Here is a 26,340-nt window from a genome sequence, read left to right as displayed (position 1 = left end):
TGGACTTTTCAAAAAAAAATTTATTAACATCTGCATTACAGCCAAAGTGAGTTGCAGTCCACTAGGTCTAAATACTGTCAGGTGCAGCTAATGAATACTAAATCTGTGGGACAGGTATTGTCACAGCACAGCTGAACAGAAGAGCATTTTAAAATGTGATGACTGCAAAACAAACTGCAAAGAAACAGGTTTAGTAACCAAGCTGACGTGAGGCTTTTGAGCCTTCCCTAAAAACTCACAGAGAGATGTTGCTATTAGCTGTGTGCACTCCTCCAGCAAAAGTTACTGGGTTTTAAAAGAGTGGGTTTGTTGGAAAGAACAGCTCAAAAGCTGGAAAGCTAATAAATTTCTCTCCCTACAGACAGTCTTTTCAAAAGGACAAACAATTTTAGGGAGGACAAGGAAATGCAAGATTCTTCCACCAACATATTAATATATAGTCTTCAAGAGGACACTGTTACTCATGCAGAAAGCCTGGAAGAAAAACATTTAAACTGGTTTGATTCAGCTAGTTGAACTGTGTTTCAAGAGCTCTGGAAGACACCCAAGATGGAATAAGGTAACACATCTATGAACTCCAGAAACCAACAAAATACACTTTATCTCTACTGATTTAAAGTCAGTCAACGTTAATTTTCTGCATTTTTAAAACACTATTCTGGTTTTGTCGTCAAGTGGCTAAATATGTAACATCTGCCTTGATGGCCTAATTCACTGGATGGAAGGGACAATTTTGAAATTATTTGAAAGAAAACTTTTAAAGTGGGTATCGCTGTACTTCTGTGCAGTCAGGCACTTTCAGTTCCTCAGTCAGTGCCTGTGTAAGGCCAGTGGTACTAAGCTGAAACACAAGTGTTCTGCAAAGTGTGAACATACAATTCTTTACCGTCAAAATCACTACACTTTATGAACAGTATTTCAGGAGAAAGCTACTGAACTTCTTGGATGCGAAAACATTAGCCACCTCCTCCAATTCCAGTGCTTCAACATCCTAAATACTTTTGCAAAGTAATCTCTCCCTTTGGATCTTAACCACAACAGTGTTACGCTTTAATGTGGGTATGTTCAGGTAAGAGTTTCAAGTATTTTCCACAAGAATTATTAATTCTACAACTTAAGTAACAAATTACTTGTTACACAACTCAGCAATTCCTACAGCTTAGAAGATTTCATTTAAGCCTTGCTATGTAGCTTACATGCCATTTAACAGATGCATAAAACAAAATTCCATGCACCCCTACATAGAGCTAATTTCATCAGTAACAGAAAAGGTGGTTTTGAACTGGTTGTACAATCGCAAGCAGAAGCAAGCTCTTTATCGTAAGGTACTGTATAAAAGCAGTGAAACGGTTAAGATAAACACAAGCTTATTATCGTCATTTATTTTAAAAACCTTATTCAAAATATTACGTGATACAAGTCCAAATATGTTAAAAATTACTGCAAGAAAAGAGTTTGGGGGTATTTTGTTTGTGCTTTACTTCTTGTGGTTGTGAAAATAATGCATTTAACAGTAGGATTTAGAACTTTTAGCACTTGATTTGTAAGATCACATCATGCCTTCAGATTCCACATGCCAACAGCTGTAAAGTTGATTTTTCAAAATGTTACATAACCACTTGAATACCAAGTCATTAATTATGGGGTTCTGATCCAGCACTATTTACATATTTATCAGTCTGAAAACTAAATCACAAATACAATGTACAGAAAACTAAGATTTTATATTTTACAACTCATGAAAACATAAATAATGGAAGTACAAAAGACAATGTAAAAAATACCCTACTGTACCAGTAACTTGATTTACACTAATGCATAATGTCTGTCAAAAATTAAAGAGTGCACTGTCCACAGACTGGCAGTCCCACACACCATTACTTCCATCTGCCTGTTACCTGGGTCAGAATAACAACAAAATAAATTATTCTCACATTTTCAGGCCTCTTCCATTTATAATACAGCAAACCACATAACCGTTTCCCATCTGTCTTAAAATTCCACAGAAAGCTTTGATGTATTGAAAGCCTGTCAACTATATATATTTCAGTAGGATTATTCAACAAGGCTTATTTTCCATTCGTTAATTTTAAAGACAATGAAGTAGTCATAAATATCATTAGAGAAAAAACATGGACAGACATGAAGCTGCATACCTTTACAAAGATCTTGAACGTTTTAAGGAAATATATGGTATATAACTTATGAAATAAAATGGGTTATACGTAATTATTTTCAAATTATTTACTGCATGAACACACACAGAAATTATGAAATTGCCACACTAGCTATTCTGCCTAAAATAGGATCAAATTATGCAACAAATCAGAACCAAAAAAACCAAGATGCAGCATCAGGATTTAAGCACAGAAAAAAGTAATTATATTTTAAGTTTGCAATACAGTGGGATTTATGAGCCACATAAGTGATTAGCAAAGAGATCATTAATTTGATTTAGTGATGCCAAAGTCATTAATTTATTAGACCTAAAATATTTTATGCTTATTTTTTGTATTACCGCTATTACGACTGCTCCAGACAGAAGGGATGATGCTTAATGAATGGAAAGAGCACTGATTATTAAACTCAGCAAGTTTACAGTTGATACAAAACCTGACCAAAGTAGCAAACAGATGTATCATGCCCTTGATCTTCCATGAGATTTAATCTCAAAAACATCCAGGTCAAAGAGAGTACATCTCATTTCAGCACAAGCAGCATATTTAGAATACCTGAATATCATTACATGACTAGGCAGGCAAAGAGTGTTAAGTTCAGCAAACTCAAATCACAGTGCTTTCAAAATACATAGTCATTAGTTATTTTCAGGGAAGGCATTGCTTCATTAACATTTTGATCTAAACGATGATATTCTACTGTCCTGGAGCACAGGCCATCCCTCCATCTTCGGCTCTGGACCAATAAGAAGATCTGAAAGAAAAAGCAGCCGATTTACGTAATGCTATGGAGAAACATTTTGGTTGTGAAAGGCAGCTTAACAGTTCTATTGATACCTTTTCCACCCCTTGACACTGGCAATGGCATTACTGTTGCTCTAAAACACGGCACTGGCAGTCAACCATTTCCATACCATCCTTGCCATCAAGTCACTTACCAGCAACCTCAGTTGCAGTTTGGCAAAACATGGCATTCAACCCGTAACTCTTCTAGCAGATGATGTGTGCAGCTTCAGAAGCACTGCATATACAGGCTATTAAATTATCTCCAGATGGTGACATTTTTTAGTTTATTCATCTTGCCTATTCTGGCATTTCAACCTTGTTAAAAATAACTGTATTACTGGTGCTGGAACAAAGGCAACAGAAGCAGCAATACTGGAATGTGATAAACTGTTCCTTCATTACAGCTCAGTGCCCCCTTCAGGAGTATCAGCAGAGCAAGAACAGTTAAAGGGGCTATATGATAAACTACAGCACTCAAGTAACCAGTTTTAAATGTCTATTATCTTCACCCTATTTAGCCTCCTTTCTTACTGACATTATCAAAGAATCCACTTTACTAGACAGCGCAACTATACGGGCAAAAGGGGAAATGGGACAATATAAGTGGGCAGAAGGAAAGAAGGAGGCAAACCTAAACCAATTTGTTGCCTCATGCAAATACACGCCACTATCTACATACTTAAAAAGTACTAGTGTATTTTCTGCTCCCCAAATTATTTTTAAGTGCTAAAAAGTAATACCAACAGACAGCTTTTCAATTACTCAAATGATACTACAAGCATTACTTCATTTATGTAGCAAAGAAAAGGCATTTTTTAATCATTCATTTGAACTTCGCTCAAAAGTAAAATTTTCAAGTGTAACAGTCTTCAACACTTTCCCCTATAAAAAACTGGCAATGTGCGTTCCAGATAGGCCACTGCACTATATAAAGCAGAAGTTTGGAGGGTTTTTAGCTCCGTTCTTTTCAGAGCCCCCCAAATCCTCGACCAAATCAGTGCACTCCACAAGAATAAACCCTACATTTTCCTCTTATCTAAAAACTAACCTATTTGTTGGTGGGGTTTTTTTGCTTAATTGCAAATTTGAGCATGCATCTGTACTGGGTCTGGCTGGGCTGGAGTTAATTTCCTATGCTAGCAGTACATTTCGACACAACACTAATCAGGCTACTTTTGAGATAACCAAGATTTAGGTTGTACTGAAGAAACAGCTACCTGAAAACACTAACTTGGACCTTCTCTATGTAAAACTACAGAGTGTTAAACATTTCCTAAAAGTCTGTAATTAAGTTCTCAGAATATCTATGATACAAAGACCACCTTAAAGTGAGTACTTATTACAAGGATTATCACAGTTAGAATAAGAACATTCCCATGTCATTTGGGATTAAACCTTCCCCAATGTGCTGTTTATAATCCTGCACAGAAACAAAATTAATCAGCCACCTTCACTCCACTTGGGTCAGGCCTCATTTATAGAGCTTATGCTGTATACTGCCAGTGCCCATTAATGCACTGACTGATCACTGATGTTATCAATTAACTGATTTTCTAGCCTAAAATGTTTGACTCAAGTTAATTTTCACCATGCAGATAAAAATGACAATCATGATCTGCATATTAGTACCACAACAAGACTAAAAGGTCAAAGATTTCATTCTCCAAAAAGCCAAGTTCCTCTTATTAAAAAAAAGTGTAAAAGGCAATACAATTTCATTTTACAAACTGTTTCTCTCAACTTTTCACAGCACACCTACCTTCCTCTTATTGTGATAGGTGACATAAACAACAGCTACTAAGAAAGCAACTACAACCAGATGAAAAAAGAAATGGCCGTCTTCTTCTTCTTCTTCTTCCAACCCTGTGACAGAAACTTCTTTTATCTTCTCATCAAGGGTCTTGATATCCTCATTGTAATTACTAATGGTGTCAGAGTCATCATCTTCTGGCATGTCTAGAAGATCTGGGTTGTATCTGGAATTTGAAGTCATTTCATAAGGACCATAATCATCTCCTCCATCTGACTCTATAGTTTCTTTTATGATGGGTGGTGAACTATTTACTGTGTCTTTCAAATCTGTAAGAAGATCCTCTTCCTCAATTTTAGTATCTTCAGAAGCGTCAACATCCATTTGAGATATTGGACTAGCAGTCACCGCATGAGAAAGAACATACGGTGGAGAATCACCTTTTGCTGTAGATGGTTTTACTGCAGTCACCGGATTGATTTTAGCTGTTGTTGGAACCACCTCTTTTTTTGTTGGGCTTGCCTCTTTTTCTGTTGGGATTACACTCTGCAAGCTGTCTGTCAAATTTTGGGATCTACTTAGTGTTTCATTCTCACTTTTAGACGAAATATTTTTCTCAAGCATCTCCACTTTCACAGAATCTGAGAAAAGGATGAGAAACAGTCAATACTACGCACAAGGCACTAACTTCTCTTGTGATATTTCAGCTATAAATAAAAATTATTGCAAGGCATTGACTTCACAGACAAGAAGTCATACGATGAACAGGGCATATTTCACACTGCAAACTTTTTAGACTTCATATGCAGACATACACACTCCTGTACTTTGGCAATTTCAAAAGGTAAGTCCTGAGTGGGACAAGAATTAAAGCTTGGAAGCACATGTGTTCTAGGTTAGTAAACTAGAGTGTCTCTGAAAAATTTAGCATGCATAATTTCCAGACTCAGAACTTCAGAAACATGTCCTCCCTCCCTCTATGGATTTATGAACTCTTGTAGAATCATATGTGATTAGTCTTTTCTCCATCATTAAACTCTCCCACAGAATTTACTGAAATCTACAGAGGAAGAAGTTCTCAGTAAGGCTACTCCTGCAGTTACACGTTTTTAATCTTTCACCATTACTTATTTCACCAACAAAAAATGAGAATATGCTACAATGTCCCCTTCAGTCAGGACACAACGTCCCAGCATCTTTTCCCAGGCAATTATTTTTATTGCATTTGTACACACAGAAAAAGATTTCCATCCTTATGTTAACTCAAATGAAACTACCGAATCACAGCTTAAAAAACAAAGCTGAAGAAAGGACAATCTGACTGCACATGCTCCTGTAGGAAAGCCTTTTGCTGGCAGCAAATTATTGTAATGAAGTCAGCAGCACTGCTATGTAACAGTGCACCCTCAGGCAAATTCAGAATCTCTCCAATGCTAGCATGGCTTTGCAGAATCTACATAAAAACCAAGGTGAGCATTAAAACCACATGCAGGGCCCATCATCGCTGCCCTCTACCCCAAGGAAAGTAAAAAAAAAGCAGGGGGAGGTTATAAATAGCCAATGATTTTTTAAACCTAAAAAAAATAGCAAAGAGCAAACTATTCATGTTTACAGCATGTCACATCCAGTTTCAAATCACGGAGCACCTTAAAAACGAAGAACACATTTTAGACTTTCAGTATACATTGTAATTTAAATAGTGGAACCATACTTACCTTGTATTTTGGCATGCCAAACTTTTTAAAATTTTTATTTTAAAAAAGTAACAATACTTTCATTAAGCACTCCCAAGGAGCTCCCTGGTTCACTGGAAATTTACAGATTCTAGAAATGAAGCATTCAACCGCTTGTGTCAAATTACTCATAAGTAAAATATTGTACAGGGGACACTGAATCATGTTATTCATGAAACATATTTACAGAGGATCAGTTACAACAGACTTCTTGTATACATGGTACACTTTTCCAGTATGAATTACCCTTTAACCAACTGTGAAACAGAGGAGACTCGACTAATCCCATATGAACTAGACATTATGGTGCCTCTCTGCTAAAGTCTGAAGTCAGCTGCTTTACATTTAACACTGTTGAGGTTGTTGAAGAAACTACTAGTCTGAATTACCATATCAACATTAACTTGTTCAGTTCTTGTACAGGACAGGTTTAGAGAATTCTTATCTCCCCTCAGGAGTCAAGCCAGCAAATTGCATACATGGAGATAAATATAAGGAAAGGTATCTGCAAGATAGTTTAGCATTTTTAACTAGCTGGCATGATATGAGTGAGGTAGGTAAACCTCATTGCTACCCTCACCAAACACACCAAAAGTACTCAAAAGTAATAGCTAAACTGTCTGAAATACAAACAAGCATATTTTTCCAGAGAAACACACTTCATGTATCCTTACACTTCAAATTATTCTTAAACTCATTTTAACATGAAAGCTTTAGAAGGGTATGTGCTTAAATGCAAGGGACTCCCACTAACTAATGCTGCAGCTTCAGAATGAGAAATAATGATTTCCTATTATTCCTAAAAGAAGTTATTTTTTGTTTTAATAGGAGCAGCAAGTTTAGCAACTACATTACAACTGATTTATATCTACCCAAAATTATTTGGCATTATAAACGGTGGTTGCACTGTTTATAGTTACACAACACTGTCAGATGATGTTGGACATAGATGCCTGGACTCCAGAGATGCCTCAGCTTCAGAAATAGGTATCAACGTTCAATCATGGTGACAGAACTAACAACGCAGTCCTGTGAGTAAACGCTGTAGATAAAAACATCCCATCGGGTCAAAATTCACTTCCAGGTAAAGTTGCTTTTTAGAAAGCACGCTATTCCATGATTTTTGTAGTTAAAAACTCCTGGTTTCCTACAGGTTTGTCCCCCACATCCTTAACCTCTTCCTTCATTACTACCGACCAATTAGTCGAGGTGAGGGGCAACACCAGCAGAGCTGGTTTGGATATACTTACTGACAAGCAAGAGAGGAACGCACGCCTCAAATCAGCTCCCTTCATGTCCTTAAATAATTCCCTTTCTTTTCACTACCCAACCAATACTCCACCTAAAATAAGGAGGAACTCACTGCACCTAAAATATCTATTTCTTATTAGCATGCGGTTTTAGTTGGTCTGTAGGTTGAAGGGATGCAGAAGGAAAATGGACTTAGCGAAGAGTCAACTCATAAAAAAACATCAACAGATTTTCTCAGGGCAGGGGGGAGGCTAAAACCAGACACCCAACTAGAATAATTAGAAAAGACTATTTAGTCTGATGAGTGAAGTAGTCAGCTAAACTGATTTTCACAGACCAAACCCAGGCGAGCGCCTGGCCGCCAAGGAGCAGCACTTTAAACGGCGCTCCCTCCAGCCAGCCTGCCGCCAAGTCCCTCAGAAAAACAAGAGAACAGCCGGCCGAGACCGGCTCCCGAGGCCGGCCGGCCCGGGCTTGCCCTGCACATGGCCGAGGCGGGCAGGGCGGCCGCCGGCGAGCAGGGTGTCCCGGCGGGCCCCGCCGGCGGCCGCAGACACCTTTAGGCCCAAAACCACTGGAGACGAGGCCGGTGAGAGACCGGCGCGCCGGCCGCGCAGCGCCCACAGACCCCCACCCACCCAGGCAGCCCGCCAGGGCCCGGTCCGCCCCCCGCCGCGCTCACCGGAGGCGTCCTGGCCGCGGGCCGCCAGGGCCCAGCCGCAGAGCAGCAGAAGGCAGAGAACGCGGCCCGCCGGGACGCCCCGCTCACCGGCGGCCGCCATCTTGCCAGGCACCCTCCACCGACGTGGCGCTGGCCCCGCCTCCCGGCGCTGGGCGGGAAGGCGGGAGCTGCGCGCCGGCGGGGCGGTGGCCGCGCATGCGCCTGGGCGGGAAGGGCGGGAGAGCGCCTCACAGGAGCTGAGGGGAGCGCGGCGGCGCGGGCTGGCATGGCGTCGTGAGGCGCGCTGGTAGCGCGGCCTGACAGAAAATGGGGGGGTTTCCGTCTCCTTCCTTGAGACGGAGATTGGTGTTAAGGCTTGAAGCCTCCCCACAGAGCCATTGCCCTGGGAAACCGTTCACCAGCGTCTGCATGCTGCGTGACAGGGCTTCATGCTGTGGCACTCACAGAATGCTATTTGGCAGAATTAGATAGATCCAGGAAAAAAGCTTGCTCGTTCTTACCCTCAGTGAGGCGTTTCAGGCTCCAGGAGAGGGCTTGAAGCTGATCACCAGAGCACAATTTCCAAAACGCAAGATGCCTCAAGCATGAGAAAACCCAGAGCAATGGCTTCAAAGGCTCATGGGGATGCTGAGGGAGCACAGGACGCACACAGCATACAGGAACGTAAACCTGTTGTAGGCATGTGCCACATTACTGCAAGCTGGTTGTATATGGTGCGTTTTGATCAGTGAAGGCTAATTGCCTACTTCTCCCTAGACCTTAGGTTAAATATCTAAGGCATAGTAGGAAGTACTCAGGAATAGCTTGTGGTTCAAGGGAAGGTGGCCAGCGTTGCACAATCTGCAGCTGTTGCTGAGGCAGATACACAGCCTCACAATGTCGTAACGCCATTGCCTCACCAGGCACATCCTCCTGTACCACAGCCTCTTGCTGTCTGCGTGCCACCCACATTGACTGCTTACATACAAGAAAATAACAGGCTTAATGAAAAGCCACTGAAGTTTATCCCAACTGATAGCTGTTCATTGCTCGCGCCTATTCATTTACAGAACGATAATTCAGCTTAGTGAATTCTGCAGTGAAAGAAAGATAAACAAGTCATGTTATCTTGTTTCCTTTGTGAGCTAAACACATGCAGATGTGCAGTTGTCAGAGCTTAGCGAGCATTAAGAACGTGGCCATGTCTGGAACTTGTATCTCTGAAGTTTTTTATTTGTGTGGTACAAAACATGCACTAAGATGCTGCCAGTCTGCTTCTGGAACAAAGAACTAATATGAAATTGTCTTCACAATTAATACAAAGACAAAGTAAAAGGTGGCGTTTCAATATTTTATTCAAGTTGGGTTTGGGTTTTTTATCCATTTTTAGCAGTGTCAAGTACAGCATTTTGGGGTCTAGTTCCACACAAAATGGAAGACTGTCTAAAAATGTACCCATTTAGTCGCTAAAAAAAAGTGGTAATAAAACAAAACTCCATTTGAAATTTAGTGATACAACTATGTGATTGCAGTTACAAAGACTCTTCCCTGATTATGGTCCTGTCTTACAAGCATTCCAGTCAGTGCAAGGGAAAGGAACCACAACACAGGACAGGCAGGATTGGCTGAGTCACATCAAACCTCCTCTGCAACGCACTTAGACGAGGTGGACAACCTAAAGCATTCTGGAGACAGCTGTAGGTGTAAGATAACCAAAGACGACAAACCATTCATGAAATACCTATCTAAGAAAAAGAAAAATTAAAAAAAAAAAATCCCTTTTTCAGACAAGTTTGCACATCCCATCATGAATTGAAACCTTAAGGTTGGAACATTCTGCTTATAAAATTTACAGTACAATATAGTGATCTGCAATTCTTAACAACTCAGTTTCTTACCACATCAACGTATTCCCTGTGCAGTCAATGTGTTAGTAAAGGTAATCAATACCTTCCTCCTTCCTACCACATGGCAGCTGACAGATATGATGGGCAGTAACATTCAAAAGAAAAGAAAAAAAGCCTGGAATTGGGAATTTTTTAATGCTTTTGTCTCCATTTCTTTAACAACATCATTTTTAAAGCTTAGCTGTCTTTAACCAGGACTAACAGGACTGATACTGAGCAATACTTGCATCCCAGACAAAACATTGAAAGGTACACTATATTCTGAAGGTAGCTATGCTGTATTTTCAAATTAGTGATTGCAGAATCACTCCTTATGCTTCAAATTCCAATCCTAGACCAAGTTTGTGACCACCTGCATTGACGTTCTTGCCATCCAACAAAGCTGACAACGTCAGTTTGATACCTGTGAAATAGAGAAAAGTGAAAGAAAAGACAACTCTTAAAACCTGGACTGAGCTTTATGTTCAGCAAATGCAGTCTGTGTTAACTGCTTTAATTTACTGGCTAACAAGGGTAATGTCATTTGGTGGCTAGCCTTGTAAGGATTGGGTGTTTTAAAACAATGTGCAGGTAAGAAATCTTTCTGAATTACAGAAGTTATAATAAACCATGGTGATAGATTCTGCTTTTTATCACTCCAAATAATTAAAGCTGAGTCCGTTCACTGCTGCTGGTCTACTGATTAGATCCAGTGTTATGAAAAACTGTGACCTTGATACATACCCACCTTTCTAAAACACTTTAAAATCTAGGTATGAAAAGGCCCAAGCCCTGTCTACTGTAGTACCTCATTTCAGTCTGCTTGGTATTCTGGCAACAGATTTACATCAAAATAATTTTACAGCAGTAAGACTGTCCTCATCCTGGGCCAGGGGACCTTGAGAAAGTCACATTTTTAAGCAAAACAAACTCAGTAACAGGAAGCCTCTGAAAGTACTAAAAATGCATTTACTTATCTGTGAAACACCCAATTGTAGATAAATTTTGTGCCAACATAAAAGAGTATCTGACTGGTCAGTGGATGGCGGTCTGATAATTCTGCTTCCAGCAGACATCCAAAATTGACAGAGCAGTCCCTGGAAAAGTTCATCACTGGCTTGCCAAGCAGAGCAGCAGCAAACTTACAAAATCAGTCACATTTTGTCAACAGAAAAACTCTTATGTATTTCAAGATAAAAAAGTATCACTTCATTGATCCTGAATTTCTTCTGCATAGACCTACCTGGCTTTAAAGTCTGAGTGTAGCCTAATCCGATCAGACTGGAGTTGTTCACTTTAGCCTTAAAGGGAAAAAATACCATATGTAAATAACTCAGTATCTTTCTTCAAAGTCCTTCCCACTTGAAAATTGAGTAACACCTTTTCAGCATGTAAAGGATTTCATGTTTTAGATCACAAAAAAACCTAGAGTTAATTCTGCCGTAACACAAATCCAGAATCTCAACAAATTTACAGTCACTATAGAAAATAATGTGTTTATTAACGTCGGGTTTAATTTTTTCAAGACTTACATGAAAAAAATCTCAAAACAGTGCCCAACCATAAAACATTCTGTGTTGCTTTTAAAGAAAATCCAATAGTTGCGCTCTCGTGCTGCCATACACAAGACAAATAGATACACATGCCAACTGCGCACAATCGAAAACTGAACTGCATCAAAACCATACTTCATGATTTAAAATTGCTTCACATTTCCAGTATGAGAGCCCATTCTTAAGATGCTTATAAATGTACATGCATAGCACTCACAGAAAAAGAGGCATCTGGGTCAATCTGATACTTGGCTGCTATTCCAAAGCGAGTGTTGCTATTACCGGCTGTCCAAGCAAGATTAACGGCAGTTTCCAGTTTATCATTCACCTTCTGGTAAATGGAGCCTCCAAACTCCGTTCCATCATTCCTGGAAGGAATGCATTAGTCTAGTTTTAGACTGCACCCCAAAACAGTAATCTCTTTTTTTCCAGTAAGATCTGTATTTGTAGAACATTCACTTACACCTCATTTAATATCTCTGTACCAACTAAGATAGAGACATTAGGCCAGACTGGTTATGAAGTCGTTTTTAAGTACTTAAATTCATTAATGGTTACTGTATTTCAACAAACAACTTATGAAGCTGAAAAAAAGCCATGACAAACTGTCAAAAATAGACCAGTGATGACAGCTTCCAAATCTCCCTCCTTTGTAGAATGGCAGTCTTTGTAGTGAAGAGATTTATTCTTCCGAGCATACCTCTGAAATAATTATTTTTCCCAGACATCATCTCCCAAGTGCCCTGAAAGGGCTGCACCCTGCTCACAGAGCCTCAGCAGTCATCCTAAGACTGCCTCGCCAGCATGCTTTTACCAGACACAGATGGACCATACCAGAAGGGAAGATGCCAATTTAATGTCCAAGTCTATTGGCTTTTGCAAATGAATACCATTTGCAATTGTCCTTATGGTACATCTGGACTGTTGATGTCTGTACTAGAAACTGAAATGAAACTAGTTTTACTTTGCAGAGAGCACTGGCCAACAGCTGAACGAAGACAGCCTTCTAGCACTGCTACCGAGTAGTACAGCTTCCAGTTACTACTGACACCAATGTCACACAGGGAATAAAGTCTGGTAAATAAAATGCAAAACGTTAGAGCATGCAGATCATAAAAATAAGAGCAAAAGACTTCTAAAAGCCTTACACTCCTTGTAAACCAGTGAGCATCTGAATATCCATTTTTGTTTATTTTCTTAAAAGAGGATATAAACTACTGCACAAAATGGGCTTTGAACCACAGGAAGGCTTCTACAAATAAAATACTTGTGAATATTTCTAAACTATGAAATAATCTGCTTCCAATTATTAGAGTATACCAAACCTTCAGTGATTAAAAAAAGGGGCAGATTCAGAATCTTTCCATTTTCACCCCTTTGGCCTGATGTTCCTGAGTTCACAACAGTTGCAGAAACAGTAGTGATATGCCTATTTAAAAGTTCAAGCAATAGCAGCAGGCTTTTATATTGTTAGAGCAATTCTTCCAGAAAAACACTACAATACTTACTTCAGATAAGACTGAAGCTCACACATAACTGCATGTGCTTGGCTCTCAAGAAAAGGAGGGATTAAAAAGGACTGAGGAGAGCTGGTTATACAGGCAGATTTTGTGCAAGGTTCCCACACAGCTCTGTCTTGACCTGCAACATTAGGGGGGGCGGTCTGAGCTATGCTTAAAAAATTAGGAAAGGCATATTTAAAACTAGAAATTATCCAGCCCTACCTCCCTTTAATTGTTATTATTATTAAAAAATAATAATAAAGTCAAACCTCTTTTTAATTCTAATAGTAATAATAGCACTTTTCAGATGTAGATTTTAAAAAAAAACCCAAAAACATTATCCCCCTATGAAAATTAATATATCAAGGCACCATCAAGGAAAGCAACTTGCTGAAGTCCCCAGCTGGTCTGTGTAATGTCAGGAACAAACTACAATGCTTCAGGCCCCACCTAGTTAAATTATCAACCCTGCCACAGCGTTCCCGTGAAACACTGAACTGTCCAGCTATAACCCAGCAGGCTAGCGATGGGCGTTCCCTACACAGCTGCTTCTGGGATTATATAAACACTGACACATTTCAAAGCTGAAACGTCAAATACCTAACTGATCTATTAATATCAATAAATACGATTTCTATTCATATCACACATTTATGGTTTTGCCTGTCAATTGGTGGAGTACGAGTATTAAATAGAGAAGGTGTCCTCCTGAAGTTTATTTATCATCCACATACAGTAATAGCAACCTAAGAAACAGACCCTCAGGAATCCAAGGAGCCATACAGTAAGATCTGAGCTCCTGCCGCTGTTATAAAGTTAAATTCGGCTGTTGCTTCAATCAAGAGTAATAACAATTACAGCATTTTATTAGCAAAAGCCAATAATCCACTGTTTTGAAAGTCTACAGTGTAACAAAGTTGAAAGTCATTACGCTTGAAGAAATAACTCCTGAGTGAAGGGGGGACCCCGAATATTGTTTTGATTAAACAATTTTGATGAAATTCTGCCCACATTTTCGTGCTTTGGCAATCCTTCAAACATACTGTCTGGGCTGTGAAAGTCCAATTGTTCTGTAAGGCAGTGTGAGCTTCCTAAACCACATGTCTGCAAAACAGCATGAAACAGAACAGAAAGCCTTTGAAGAAGCAGCTCCAGGAAGGCAGAACAGTTGTTCAGCCCCCAAATGGGAACAGCCCGCAATAGCTCTGCTACATGCAAAATATCCAATTACCCAGTGGAATGGGAAAGGGGGAGGGGGGGGGGACACGGGGGGGGCAGGGGGGCAGGGGCGGGGGGAATGGATTAGGGATTGTCTAATCTTTAAAATCTGTCTTCCCCAAAGGCATAAATTGCTTTTTTAAGAGGAACAGGAGACAGAGAAATAAAGGTTTTCATGGAATTTGGTCCTGGTTTCCCACTGTTCATACATTCAGAAAGGACAAATGCTTGTGTAAATTGATTATTTAGTTGTAACACTACAACCATATGCCTTCCAGTATTAAAACAAACCCAGTTCTTATTTCTTCCAATCATTCCCTTTTGCTTATTCTCATTCATCCTCTGATTAACTCATCCACAGATAAAACCACCATTTTTGTTTGAGTTTGACCTGTGCAAATGGAAGGTATTGCTTTTATTTCACAAAGAATATTTTTATAACCCACCTCTTCTATTATTCACCTAATAGATTCTAACAACCCTTATCTGTTAGAAAGACAGACACTGGATGCTTGGGTGCTTAGTGTGTTCCAGTTCCTTCCATTGTGCACTCCCTCACCCACATATTTCAAAGAAAAGCTAATGGAGCTAAGAAAATGTAGCTTCCCATCTTAAATGCAGAAGTAATTTCAAATCCACCATTCCCTCTTGCACTACTGCTGAACCTCTGTCCCTTTCATTGTGCTAGTAAGTAGCAAAACCCTTTCAAATTCCTTTGTAATGCCCGTCTGCCAATACTTACACATTAGTATGAAGCTGGAATTCATCAGTCTTATAGCCAACAGCAAAGTTGCTCTGGGTTACTCTAGACTTTGTTGTCTCAAAAGTCATTTGGTAACCTGCCAGCCACCCCTCGTAGCCAACCACCAGGGCTCCACGTATCGAAGGACCAGCAATATCGAAATCCATGTCACAGCCGATGTTGATGTGTTCCCTTTTGTACCCTGTCTTAACTTTAGCACTCTTTTTCCTAAGGAGAAAAGAAAGAATCTCTTATCTTTGAAAAGCTACATTCATAGGTAGCAATTCAATCAAATCAGTTGCTTTAATTCAGTGTAACAGTTCTTGAAAACAAAGTCTAACCTCCAGAGAGCAACATGGTATGTCACCTTACCTTTCACGTCTGCAGAACCCTAATTCAGCTACAGTGAATTATTTGCAATCAAGCAATAAAATGTGGCACAGTGCCCCAAAAAACACTCCTGGGCTGCGCTCTGAAAAGCAGCAGCACAATAAACCAGACGGGAGGTGACAAAAACAAATCCTCATCTCCAACTAATCTGATGGTTTTGGAAGGTTGGCAGGTGCGGGTAAGGAACGGAAAGTTTCAGGTTTGCCATAGAAAGCCAACAGTGGTTGGCCTGTGCCAAACAACTTTTAAACAATCCTAATGAACTCGGTAATTTCATTTACTGTGACAGATGTCAAGAAATCACTACTTTGTCTCCAGCTTCCTGAGGGAAAGTCTCTGCTGCTAAGGAAGCAGTCTGCTTCAGTGGCTCTGACATCCTCTTTTCTCCTTAGGATGCTTTATGAAGTGTAATGGTTACAGCCATTAGCAAGGCTGCCAGGTTAATACAGAAATAAACTTTCCGGAGTCACTTGTTTCTTTTTATACTACTGGCCAGAACAGTGTTTTCTCAAGTGTCTTCAGGTTGGTTTACATCAAGGGTGCAGACCCTCGCAAGGCAAGACAGTTGCGTCCAATATATTCAGCTACTCTTATTTAAGATGTCTTTCTTCTCTTTTTACTTTCCAAGTGTCTTCTGCCTTTGACCAAATCTTTTACTGAAATCTTTCTGAAAAAGTCAGGCTAATCTGAAATTGCAAATCAACCTTTTTTCTTTTTTATTTCGTTAAGAATCCTACCAGTTAAGAAATAATTATCAACAAACACTAGAGATCATTCTGGTTAACAAACACACAAAAATATGTAGTTAATCTAGAATTACAAGTGCACTGGAACCAGTTGACAATCCAGGACACGAAATCTAAGACAGGGTGAAACCTCCACTGGGACTGTAACCCCAGCAGCCTGCAGTGCAGCGTGCTGCTCTGGGAAGCTAATGTGCAGAATATTTTGACTCACTGGCAGCACTGCTTGCAAAAAGATAATCAGGGGAAAAAAATAAACCAACAACTAGACCTACAGCTGCTGCTTAATCCCTCTGGCCCACATAAAGTGTGGCGTCCAGTCGCCCTGTCAGAAATACTTACATACCATCAAGGCACGCTGCGGCCAGCAAGAATTCAATGATAAATTCAGCTCGGGAGAAGAGCCCAATTACTGTTTTGAACTATTAGAGCCGTGACCACCTGGCTCCCCAAGCTTGTTAAGCTCTGCATTACAGCTGACTTGTTTAGTGCTTTTATTCAGACAGTAGCTCATCCTTTGACGCAGCCAGAAATACACAACAGGAGTGCAAACAAAACCTTTTCTTCACACCCTAATTCTGATTGAAATTTTCAAGTTTCTGTATGTGAAAGTCTGCTTGCTATAGCTTAGGATTAAAAGGGGATTGTTAATACTAAGATTTAAATCAGATGTACATGATTTCATCACACACAGGCTGATTATTAACCCTCTTGATATCTTAGGACAGGAGTAAATAAGTAAGACAGCATTCCGGGAAACTTAAAATAAAAAAAAAATGCCTTTGTCACTTAAGCTTACTCACTTCTTACCCAGTATTAGGAGAGAAGGAGGAGTCAAAGGTCAGCTTCAGGCCACGTGCAAGCTGAACAGAAAAGAAATTCACTGGTTGGATTTATAATTGGAGATTGCCATTAAGTGAATTTGCAGATTACCTCTTCTGAGCCAATAATTACCTGATCTTCAAGAGTAATCTCAGTGCCTAGCGTGTTGTCAGTGTTCCACTTTTCTGTGAACATCAATCCATATTCCACCCATTTGTATTTTGTTTCCAAACTACCACTAACTTTGCTCGTTTCTGAGTTTGCTGAACCTGAGCTTGTAAACTCCTAAAAGGAAAAAAAAATATATATATACATATACACACACACATTTTATATATATACACGTGTATATATTTGCAAATAGATATATATTTACATGCAGGCAAATACTTACACTTGTAGAATATATCAGTCATTACAATTTGGGGTATTTTTCAATACTGCAGAGTTCTCAGAAGATTTAAGTTTGCTAGTCATTAACATCAACGCACTCTTGCCCCCCCAAAATGTCAACGTCAGGGAGAAAAAGCAGGGAATGGATACGGGACAGGAAGGTGGACAACTCTTGCCACCAGCGTCACACAGACTAAGGTGCTATACCAGCTAGATCTGTGAATCAGCATGCAAGTCTGCAAACACTTTGCAGAGGTATTCTGAATGCACTTTAATACACAGTTACATTGCAGCTATCCTTGTTCAGTGACTTTTAAGAAAAAAGTGCAGCACATTTAGAAACCAGCATATTTGTATTTCTGCTCGTTCGATCCAGTAAAGCAAGAGGGAGACACTGACACTTCCTCCAAGCACAGGCCACGGCGGTGGCCTCAGATAACATCATTTTCATAGTAAGCAATTACCACGGCTGCAAAGGAGCCCTTCGCTGTATTTTCTACTCTGATTTGTGCAAAGTCTTGTATATTATAGAACAAATAAATGCAAAGTAACTTGCAAGATTATAATACAGCTAAAAAATGATAAGGGGGGAGTAAGTGATACATATTTAACTTTTAAAAAGCAATATACAATAAACACAAGAACATTGCAGTGTTTTGGATTTGTTTCCAAAATATTTGTTTCCAAACTCACCAGTCCATTTTCAGATTTTGTTTTCAAGTCAAGTTTTATTAATCCAAAACCTAGAAGATAAGTAAAAAATTTATATTTAATTTGAAAAGCATTTCCAAGTTACTTCATAAAACTCCCTTCTAAATCACCTTGAACTACTAAAAAAATTAACTAAGGGTACAGTTGTCAAACCATGTGTTTTTATGAAGCAGATTATGCAGTTTATACTTACTTAAGATAGCACTTGACTGATTAATCCTACTGACCTCAGCAATATAATTGGGACCAAATTAGTTAATAATGTCTTCATTCACACTGAGCAGCATTCTGTTCATAAGCAGACTACTGACACCAGTGATCTTATTCATGATACAAGGAAACAGTCAAAATAAAACACACAATTTTATATTTCCAAACAGACAGCAGTCCTATGGGGAACAGAAGAATTCTCTGCAAAGAAAAGTAAGCTACCCTCCCTTTCCAGACCGCAAGGGCAATGTGAAGCTGTGATAGAAAATTCCCTGGATTTTAATGGAAATTATTGGAATATTTATCAGGGGAAAGTAGTAAAATCCTAACAGTTTCACGAAGTAAGTAGATAGTGAAAGACCAGATTTATTTTGGCTTTATTTACCATATCCCTTGGTGAAAACATCTCTGGCGGATTTGCCAAGATCAGCGTAAGCAGGTGGAACAGCCATTTTCTAGGGGGAAGAAAAAAAAAAAGGGACATTACAGTGTTCAGAAATTTAATTCATGTATGTAACAAGAAACTTACGCCCATTTCAGCCAGTTTTATTTTCTATCCACCATCTATTAATTAAATACAGCCTGAAGAAAGTAGCTATAGCAAATAGTGTAATTTGATTTTGTTCATTAGCCAGGAGAAGCAATTACCATGCACTTGCCACTGAGGATGAGGAACAGGTTGCTGAACAAATATGTGTTTTAGAGAAAGAAACTGTCTACGCTTTTCCAAAGACTTAACTGTTGTTCCCTTATCAGTGTTAACTGCATCAACAACTTCATTTTTTTAAAGGCATTTCTCAGGAACATTTATCTCGTTTTTTCCATGGATCTACACATTCTGATGCATAGCATTAGGGCCCCAAGTCATCCACTCAGGAAATCTATCTGGGACAAGCATCTAGCATCACGAGCATCTCTCTCCCCCTAATTCAGAGCAGCAAACGGGTAACACTTGTGTTAGCAAAATGGACAAACAGTCATTCTTCTGCTTCACTCTTCTTTGACTTTACTACTGCTGTTAATGGGTTAAGAAGTCTCCTTAGACATTGACCTTTAAGTGTTTTTCTGTTCATCAACTGGGAAAAAAATGAGCTTGCTGAGAAAAATTAAGGCTGAATGGATGCTATGCTGTGAAGTCAGGCAGTCAGGAGGGTAGCCACAACCCCGCTGCAGCAGCCAAACCCAGACCAGAGTTCCCTGCAAAGCCCAGAGCGAGGCACCAGCGTGCACGCTGCAGGGGCAGCTTTCTCCACCACGTTTTGTTCGGTAGGGATGCCCACATTGCCACGTAGGTCCTCACTTTCCCATCTGCAGCAGGCCCTGACCATTCTTAGTTCAGTGGCCTCCTGAAAGAGACAGGAATGGATCCCATTTTCTCAGCCACTGAGAAAACCATCTTATCATATACAGAGAAGAAAACAGGATCCCAAGAGGAACAAAGCAACCACATCTACTTTCTTATCCAAGTGTGGTCATTTGTTCTAGGGAAGCAATGTCAAACAATCTGAAATGGTGTACACCTTCTGTCATTATAGGCAAGATTTCATAATTTTAAAAAAGCAAAGGAGATAAATCACACTTATAAAGCTGGTCCTCTCGATACCAGACGTTGCACCAAAATTCCATACTCCCAAACTTTCCGCTTATGCAAAAGTAATAAGCAGTTTATTATACAGGCATGCAAATGCTTAAAAAATATCCTGCCAATCCTTCCTCCAACCTACTCAATGTCAGCAGAAAACTATTCCTTTGAACCACAAACAAAACAGCTAGCTCTGAGCATGAGGGGGCTCTTAGCAGGCTTTTGGCTGTCAGCTTGGGTGCAGTTCTCTGGGCAAGCACACCGCCCCACGAACGCCAGATAGGGAGTTTCAGCAGTCACTCAACGCCTCAGGCACTCAATCCAACAAGTTGTTGCCTGTTAAAGCAGGATATAGCTATTGCATAAATGAAGAATCCCTATCCTAGAGGGAACAAAACAAATCTGGTGGCTAAATACAAGCAAACAGTCTTCTCAGAACACAAATAAAGTAGGATACGAAGGTGCATACTATGATGTAGTTTCAGTGGCAGAGACTACCTGGAAGCATGTCATCTCTTTCCAGTTATAGTTCAGTAATAAGATGCAGCCCCAAATACATAAGCAGCTAAACAGTTAATTTAAAAAAAAAAAAAAAAAAAAAAAAAGCAGGGGGGGGAAGTATTCCATATTCCAAAGCAGTTTCAGGTGCTTATATTAGACCTAAATGTCTCTCTCCATTTTTTTGTACAAACATGAAAGCAGGGATTTACTGTTTATACACAAAACCAGCCTTTAGGAAAACAAAAACCAAAAAAACCCCAAACAAACAAAAAAAAACCCCACAGCATACGCATAAAAAAATACCAAGTATTAAAAGATTTCTTTACCTAATTCCTCTGCTCCTTGTTCAAGTCACTAGAAGCAGAGGACCATGCCTTGCTTGGGGATCATCCCTTAAAGTCAGAGCCAAGGCAGCACTTAGGAGAGGGATGGCAGAATTCACAGAGGGCTGTATGTGTTCAGGAAACACTTCTTCCTGGCCAGAGCAGCTCGGTCTCATGAGAACCCTCTGATGGGTATTTCCATTTGGCATCATCAGAAATTAAAAACGTTAAAAATCCCTACACTTGAAAATCAAACAAGCATTACTTTGGAAGAAAATGACTGCTCTGCCAGCTACACTACGGGATCCACCAGATCTATTTTATCAACAGGCCCTTTTGAGTCACTTCATCAAATCAAAATATTTTCTTGAAAACTGAATACTGTGTACTTTTGGTTTGGATTTTGTAGGTTATGTGTTTCCCTTATCCAAGCCCACGAAGCCAAGTTTTGCTCCCGCTGACACGTGTGTATCCCCACCGGCTGTGGCCGAGCTGTGACAGGCTGCTCCGCTGCTGAGCCTGGGCCATGGCCGTGGAACAGTGGGAGACGTCAAGATCTCCACTTAGGCAATTACTATAATTAGGGGACAATATTGAAAGCCAAATCCCTGTCGGTTGTAAGGCAAATCATGTAATGCACACAGAGCGTGGTGTTTAAAATTGCTGAGTGTGGAAATGACTACGAACTATGTACCTGGCGGTTAACCTTGCTGTTGTCAGCCAGAGCAAAAATAATTATTTCTGTTTGCACTGGCTAATTGGAAGCCTCTTGTTTAACAGATGGAAAGGAAAACTGATTACATCCTGTGCAAGTGCAGGTTGTAAGACAAGCATGCTTAACAGGGATTCAAACTCTTAAAGGATCAAGGAATGGCCGTGGCCAAGTGCCCTTGCTTTTCACCAGTGGAACCCCAGCACATTAACTCAGATTAGTTGGGACTGAAATGCATTCAGTGCTTTTATCCTTGTCCAACTGTGCAAATAGCTCAGTGACTACGCACCTCAATACCCACACAAAGCAGGCCATGCAGAACATACCTAACACGTTCTAAGTTGGAAAATACCTTGAAATACTGTAGTGAAAGTCATGACTGAAAAAAAACCTGAGCTGAGGAGTTAGCTCCAGGTGCTGCTGCAAGCACAGCCTCCACAAATGCCTCATTGGAACTGCCACGGGGAGAAAATAGGAAGTTTCCTTTGGAGCTGCAGGACCCAAGAGCCAACCCTAATGATGATTTCATTTAAAGACAAACACGTCCAGCAGGCCAAATTTGAATATTTTCCAGTGTCACAGATGGCAAAGTTTTCACCCTATGATGCAGTTCTGGGCAATTAAATCAAAATTAGCCTAACAAGCAGCAAATCCCCAGGGGGTGCCCTTGGCAAATATAAGGACTGGCTGCCGACAAATGAAAACTTACCTCTGCTCGGTAACTCTCTTACGTGCCCAAGTTAAAGTTTCCCTAACACTGACTTATCAACTTCATGATATTTACATGAGGGAAAGGAGTAATATAAAAATTTAAGATAAGAACAAAGTCCACAATAAGAACAAAATTCCCATGAAACACAATGGGAGTCTATCAGATGCAAGGCTAAGAAAATAAAAAGGTTGGATTTAACCTTACTCTAGCCATATTTTTTCCTAATAAATTTGAATCCGTGTACCATTTCTTGATGGTAACAGCCGATCCGAACAGTCCAGCTCCCCATCTCCACAAGCAGTACCCCTGAAAGGACGGTAACTGCAGAGCTGACACATAACAGCTGCCGGGGACACCGGCATGAGGGCTGGGAGGGACTGACTGCATCGGGTCATGAGATCAGGTACAGTCTGTCTGCAAGAGGAAAAACGTACACGAGGCTCTCTTGCCTCAAGATAAAAAAAAAAAAAAACCCGATTAATTTATTTCTCATTTACGTCCTTAATTTTTTTAAAGAAAAAAATATTCCTTGGTATGAAGCAACTTTTAAGCACCTTTCTGGAACCCCAGCCTGTGCAGTGTCATTTCACAACCAACATATGTTGTATCAATAAACAGACCACGAAGGAAGGTGCTTTTGCTCTGGGGAAAAACAGGGCGCAGCTCTCTCCGTGTACCATGACAGGCTTGCTGGGGTCACCAGGTCCGCACGGCACCCATGTCCCTGTCCCACCGTCCAACATCCCGGGCTGCCAGGTGAGCACGGTGCTGGCTCCACAGTTTGGGTTTTATGATCCAGATCACAAATCCATTCATGTCGTGACTACAGTCTGCTTTGAGTCAGGTTCAGAAGCCTAATTGTGATGAGATTTAGAGACACGCATAACTGTAAATACATGAGTAGTCTCACTGAGGTCAAACGTCAAGCTCGGCACATGCATGAGTCTTTTGAGAAGCCAGTATAAGCATGGAATTTGTAAATACCCTGCATTGTGGGACACAGTATTTAACAAGACTTTTTGCCCTAACTTGCTCCTGTGCCAACATCATGTAATTCATGCCCTAATTATGACCCAAAATACAGGACTCTGGAATCCACAATCTCTTTCATGCAGGCATTAGTAAACCCATGCAGCATCCCTCTGACACTTGCCAGATCACAGCCTTCCTACCGCAGCTTTGCTTTTGAACTACGTACATGATGGAGCAGATTTTGTTTCTAAAGATTGGTTTATGCAGTATCTCTGCAGCCAATAAATATACAGAGGAGATAAACCCCTTAAAAGCAAATGTAAATATTATTATTTAGTCTATACTAATATTTATGGAATTAAAGAAAAAGCCTGCTCTTAATTGTATGCCTATAAATTAAGAATGGCAATGCTGCATGGCAACCCCTTATTAAACTATCACATATAAGTATCAATTAAACAAAGTTGGGGGATATTGCAGCGTGCTGTAGCTACTGTAGTTCCCAAAACTGCAAGGGAAGAACAAAGAACTACATACCCTATATGTTAAATTAAACATTTGCGCTAATTACCTGTTTCTTTCAAACACCTGCAGAGGAGGGGGTGAGCAGCACTGCTGTCCCACCCTGCGCCACCACCACAGCGTGGGGGCAAGGCTGGCACACGCCCCAGCAGAGCGCTCAAGAAGGGACATGTCCCTCGCTCCCAGCCCCGCTGCAGGAACACCCAGCACCAGATCAATGGGGATGACTAATTAAAACGGCGTGTTGTCTTCCAGCGCAGTCTGACAGCTTGCCCCCCTCACACAGAAGACAAGCACCCACCGCACTGGAGCTCAGTGACGGAGGCGGTTGGATGGGTTTTACTCTACCTGCAGCAGATGCCAAATGCCAAGAGGGCCTGAGCTGTGTTCCTGACTGCATCCCACAGACAGCCCCGGCTGGGGACACCGCTCCCACTGCCATGGCAACCGACAGCGATGTCCCACACACCATCGCACCCCAAAAAAAGAAAAGGTGCAGACTGTGGCTCAGCATGAACCTTCAACGGAGAGTGATGGGTGGAGGCATTATTCTGGGATGTCTTTTCAATAGTGCAAATGCCTTTTTCTGCAGGAATTCTGACGAAATTTTGTAGATGAAATGCCATGAGGCAGGTGATTATTCAACCATCCAGTGCACCGAACAAAACAAACTGCAACACGCTTCTGACCCTCCTAGACCATCTGAGAAATGAGATGGGATATGTTTTAACCGGTACCACTATAAATACTCCCACTGTAATATCCCCCAGAGAAATGGCCCTGCGCTGGTCAGTAGGGATGAGTCAGCTCCACTTTGTTTTCAGAAAATGTTGTTACTATTTTTTTTATTTTTTTTTTTAAAAATGCCTGAAGATGGAATAAGTCTTTCACCCTCCAGCAAGAGTCGTTCCTGTTGAGGGCTGTGACGAGGCAGAATGGAGGCAGCTGCACCGCTGCTGCGGCCGCACTGTGCTCCTGGCTTGGTTTGGGAGTGGAAAACCAAGTCCTCACGATTTTTAAACTGACATTATTCCCCCCTGCTCCAAGAGAAGAGCTACATCGTGAGAACAAGCACGACAAAACAAAACAAAAATCAGTTTGGCTGCCTGGAGTCGTTTTTTTGGTGCACAGAGTTACAGAGCCACAGAACGGTTTGGGCTGGAAGGGGCCTTAAGGACCACGCAGTTCCAGCCCCTTGCCACGGGCAGGGCCACCGGCCACCAGCCCAGGTTGCCCCCAGCCCCGTCCAGCCTGGCCTTGCCAAGATGAATTTGCCAACCTGCCAAAACGCCACCCGACTGCGTCCAGGTGTGGTGGAAGGGATGGATGCCAGCGCCACAGCCATGCCGGACCCGGCCAGGCACGGCCATCCGCCACCTTCGACCCTGGGAACGTCAAGGGCGATCCCCACCGGCGCCAGCCTTCCTGCAGCCCCCCGCCCGCCTTTAACCCCCCCGGCGGGGGCAGCGCCCGGCTGGATGGCGATGCACGCTCGGCACCGCGATGGCACGGCGGGGCGAGGCGGCTGCGGGGCAGCACCAACTCCCGGCCACCCTGCCATGCCCCCCCGCCACCCTGCCGTGTCACCGCCACCCTGCCGACCCCCCCGCCGCGGAAACAGGCCCCAGTTCCGTAACGGCCAAGCATTATGTAAGCGGCCAGTCCCCCCCACCCCGACGTGCCCGTGGATCGCGGCACCCCCCCGCCCCGGCCCGCCGCGCATCCCCCGCCCCAGCCCCACGGCTCGCAGAGGGCGGCCCGGGGGCGATGCACCCCCCAGCGCCCGCCCTACCGGTCCCGCCGCGGCGCCCGCAGCCCGCCCCGCACTGCCGGTGCCGCCTGGGCCTCCTCCGGCGGCTGCTGCCCCTGCCCGGCGCCTCCCCGGGCTCTGCGGCGGCTGCTGCGTGACGGCGGGCGGGGACCGGCGGGTGGGGACGGGCGGGCAGGGGGCGGGCGGCGGGGCGGGCCTTGCCGCCGCACCGGGGCTGGGCCGCTCTTCCCGAGCGGCTGCCGGAGCTGCGAGCCCAGACCCCGCTGGGCCCGGTGCGCAGCACCCACGGGGTGCCCCGGATCCCAGCCCCGGGCACGGCACCCCCGGGATGACCTCGCTCCCAGCCCCGGGCACGGCACCCACGGGGTGACCCCGCTCCCACCCCCGGGGTATAGCACCCCAGGGGTGACCCCGCTCCCGGCCGCGAGGGCAGCACCCGCGGGGTGACCCCGCTCCCAGGCCCGGGCACAGCATCCCCGTGGGGCCCTCGCTCCCAGCCTCGGGGTATAGCACCCCCGGGGTGACCCCGCTCCCAGCCCAGGGGCACAGTACCCCCGGCACGCCCCAACTCCCAGCTCTGCAGCGACCCCCACGCCTCCAGCCCCCCTGGGTACCAGCACTCATCCTCCCCTCCGGCAGAAACTCCCTGCATAGATGCAATTAGTTAAATTAGAATTACCTAGGCTTAGCGCAATTCTATCTCCCCGGCTTGTTAAA

At 42.3% G+C, this 26,340-nt stretch overlaps 2 protein-coding genes across 3 annotated transcripts; both read right to left on the bottom strand.

The window, feature by feature from the left end:
- Positions 1-1,362: 1,362 nt before the first annotated feature.
- Positions 1,363-8,538, bottom strand: LOC308068947 (keratinocyte-associated transmembrane protein 2). Its single transcript, XM_080400496.1, has 3 exons — positions 8,380-8,538; positions 4,723-5,354; positions 1,363-2,931 (listed from the first exon to the last, which is right to left on the bottom strand). The coding sequence occupies exons 1-3, from the start codon at positions 8,477-8,479 to the stop codon at positions 2,800-2,802; spliced, it is 864 nt and encodes a 287-aa protein (XP_080256622.1). The 5' UTR covers positions 8,480-8,538; the 3' UTR covers positions 1,363-2,799.
- A 1,157-nt stretch (positions 8,539-9,695) lies between these two features.
- VDAC1 (voltage dependent anion channel 1) lies at positions 9,696-25,799 on the bottom strand. 2 transcript variants are annotated; one of them, XM_080400464.1, is made up of 9 exons: positions 25,645-25,799; positions 18,914-18,983; positions 18,301-18,350; positions 17,347-17,499; positions 17,203-17,255; positions 15,260-15,487; positions 12,015-12,165; positions 11,488-11,545; positions 9,696-10,668 (listed from the first exon to the last, which is right to left on the bottom strand). In XM_080400464.1, the coding sequence occupies exons 2-9, from the start codon at positions 18,978-18,980 to the stop codon at positions 10,577-10,579; spliced, it is 852 nt and encodes a 283-aa protein (XP_080256590.1). In that variant the 5' UTR covers positions 18,981-18,983; positions 25,645-25,799; the 3' UTR covers positions 9,696-10,576. The 2 variants fall into 2 exon arrangements, with proteins under 2 accessions (XP_080256590.1, XP_080256591.1); XM_080400465.1 differs by lacking the exon at positions 25,645-25,799 and adding an exon at positions 23,036-25,398.
- Positions 25,800-26,340: the final 541 nt, after the last annotated feature.

The sequence above is a fragment of the Falco punctatus genome, assembly GCF_963210335.1.
Source record: "Falco punctatus genome assembly, chromosome: 8".
NCBI classification, from domain to species: domain Eukaryota; kingdom Metazoa; phylum Chordata; class Aves; order Falconiformes; family Falconidae; genus Falco; species Falco punctatus.
Note: the sequence above shows the minus strand (reverse complement) of the source record. Positions and strands in the feature narration are given on the sequence as shown.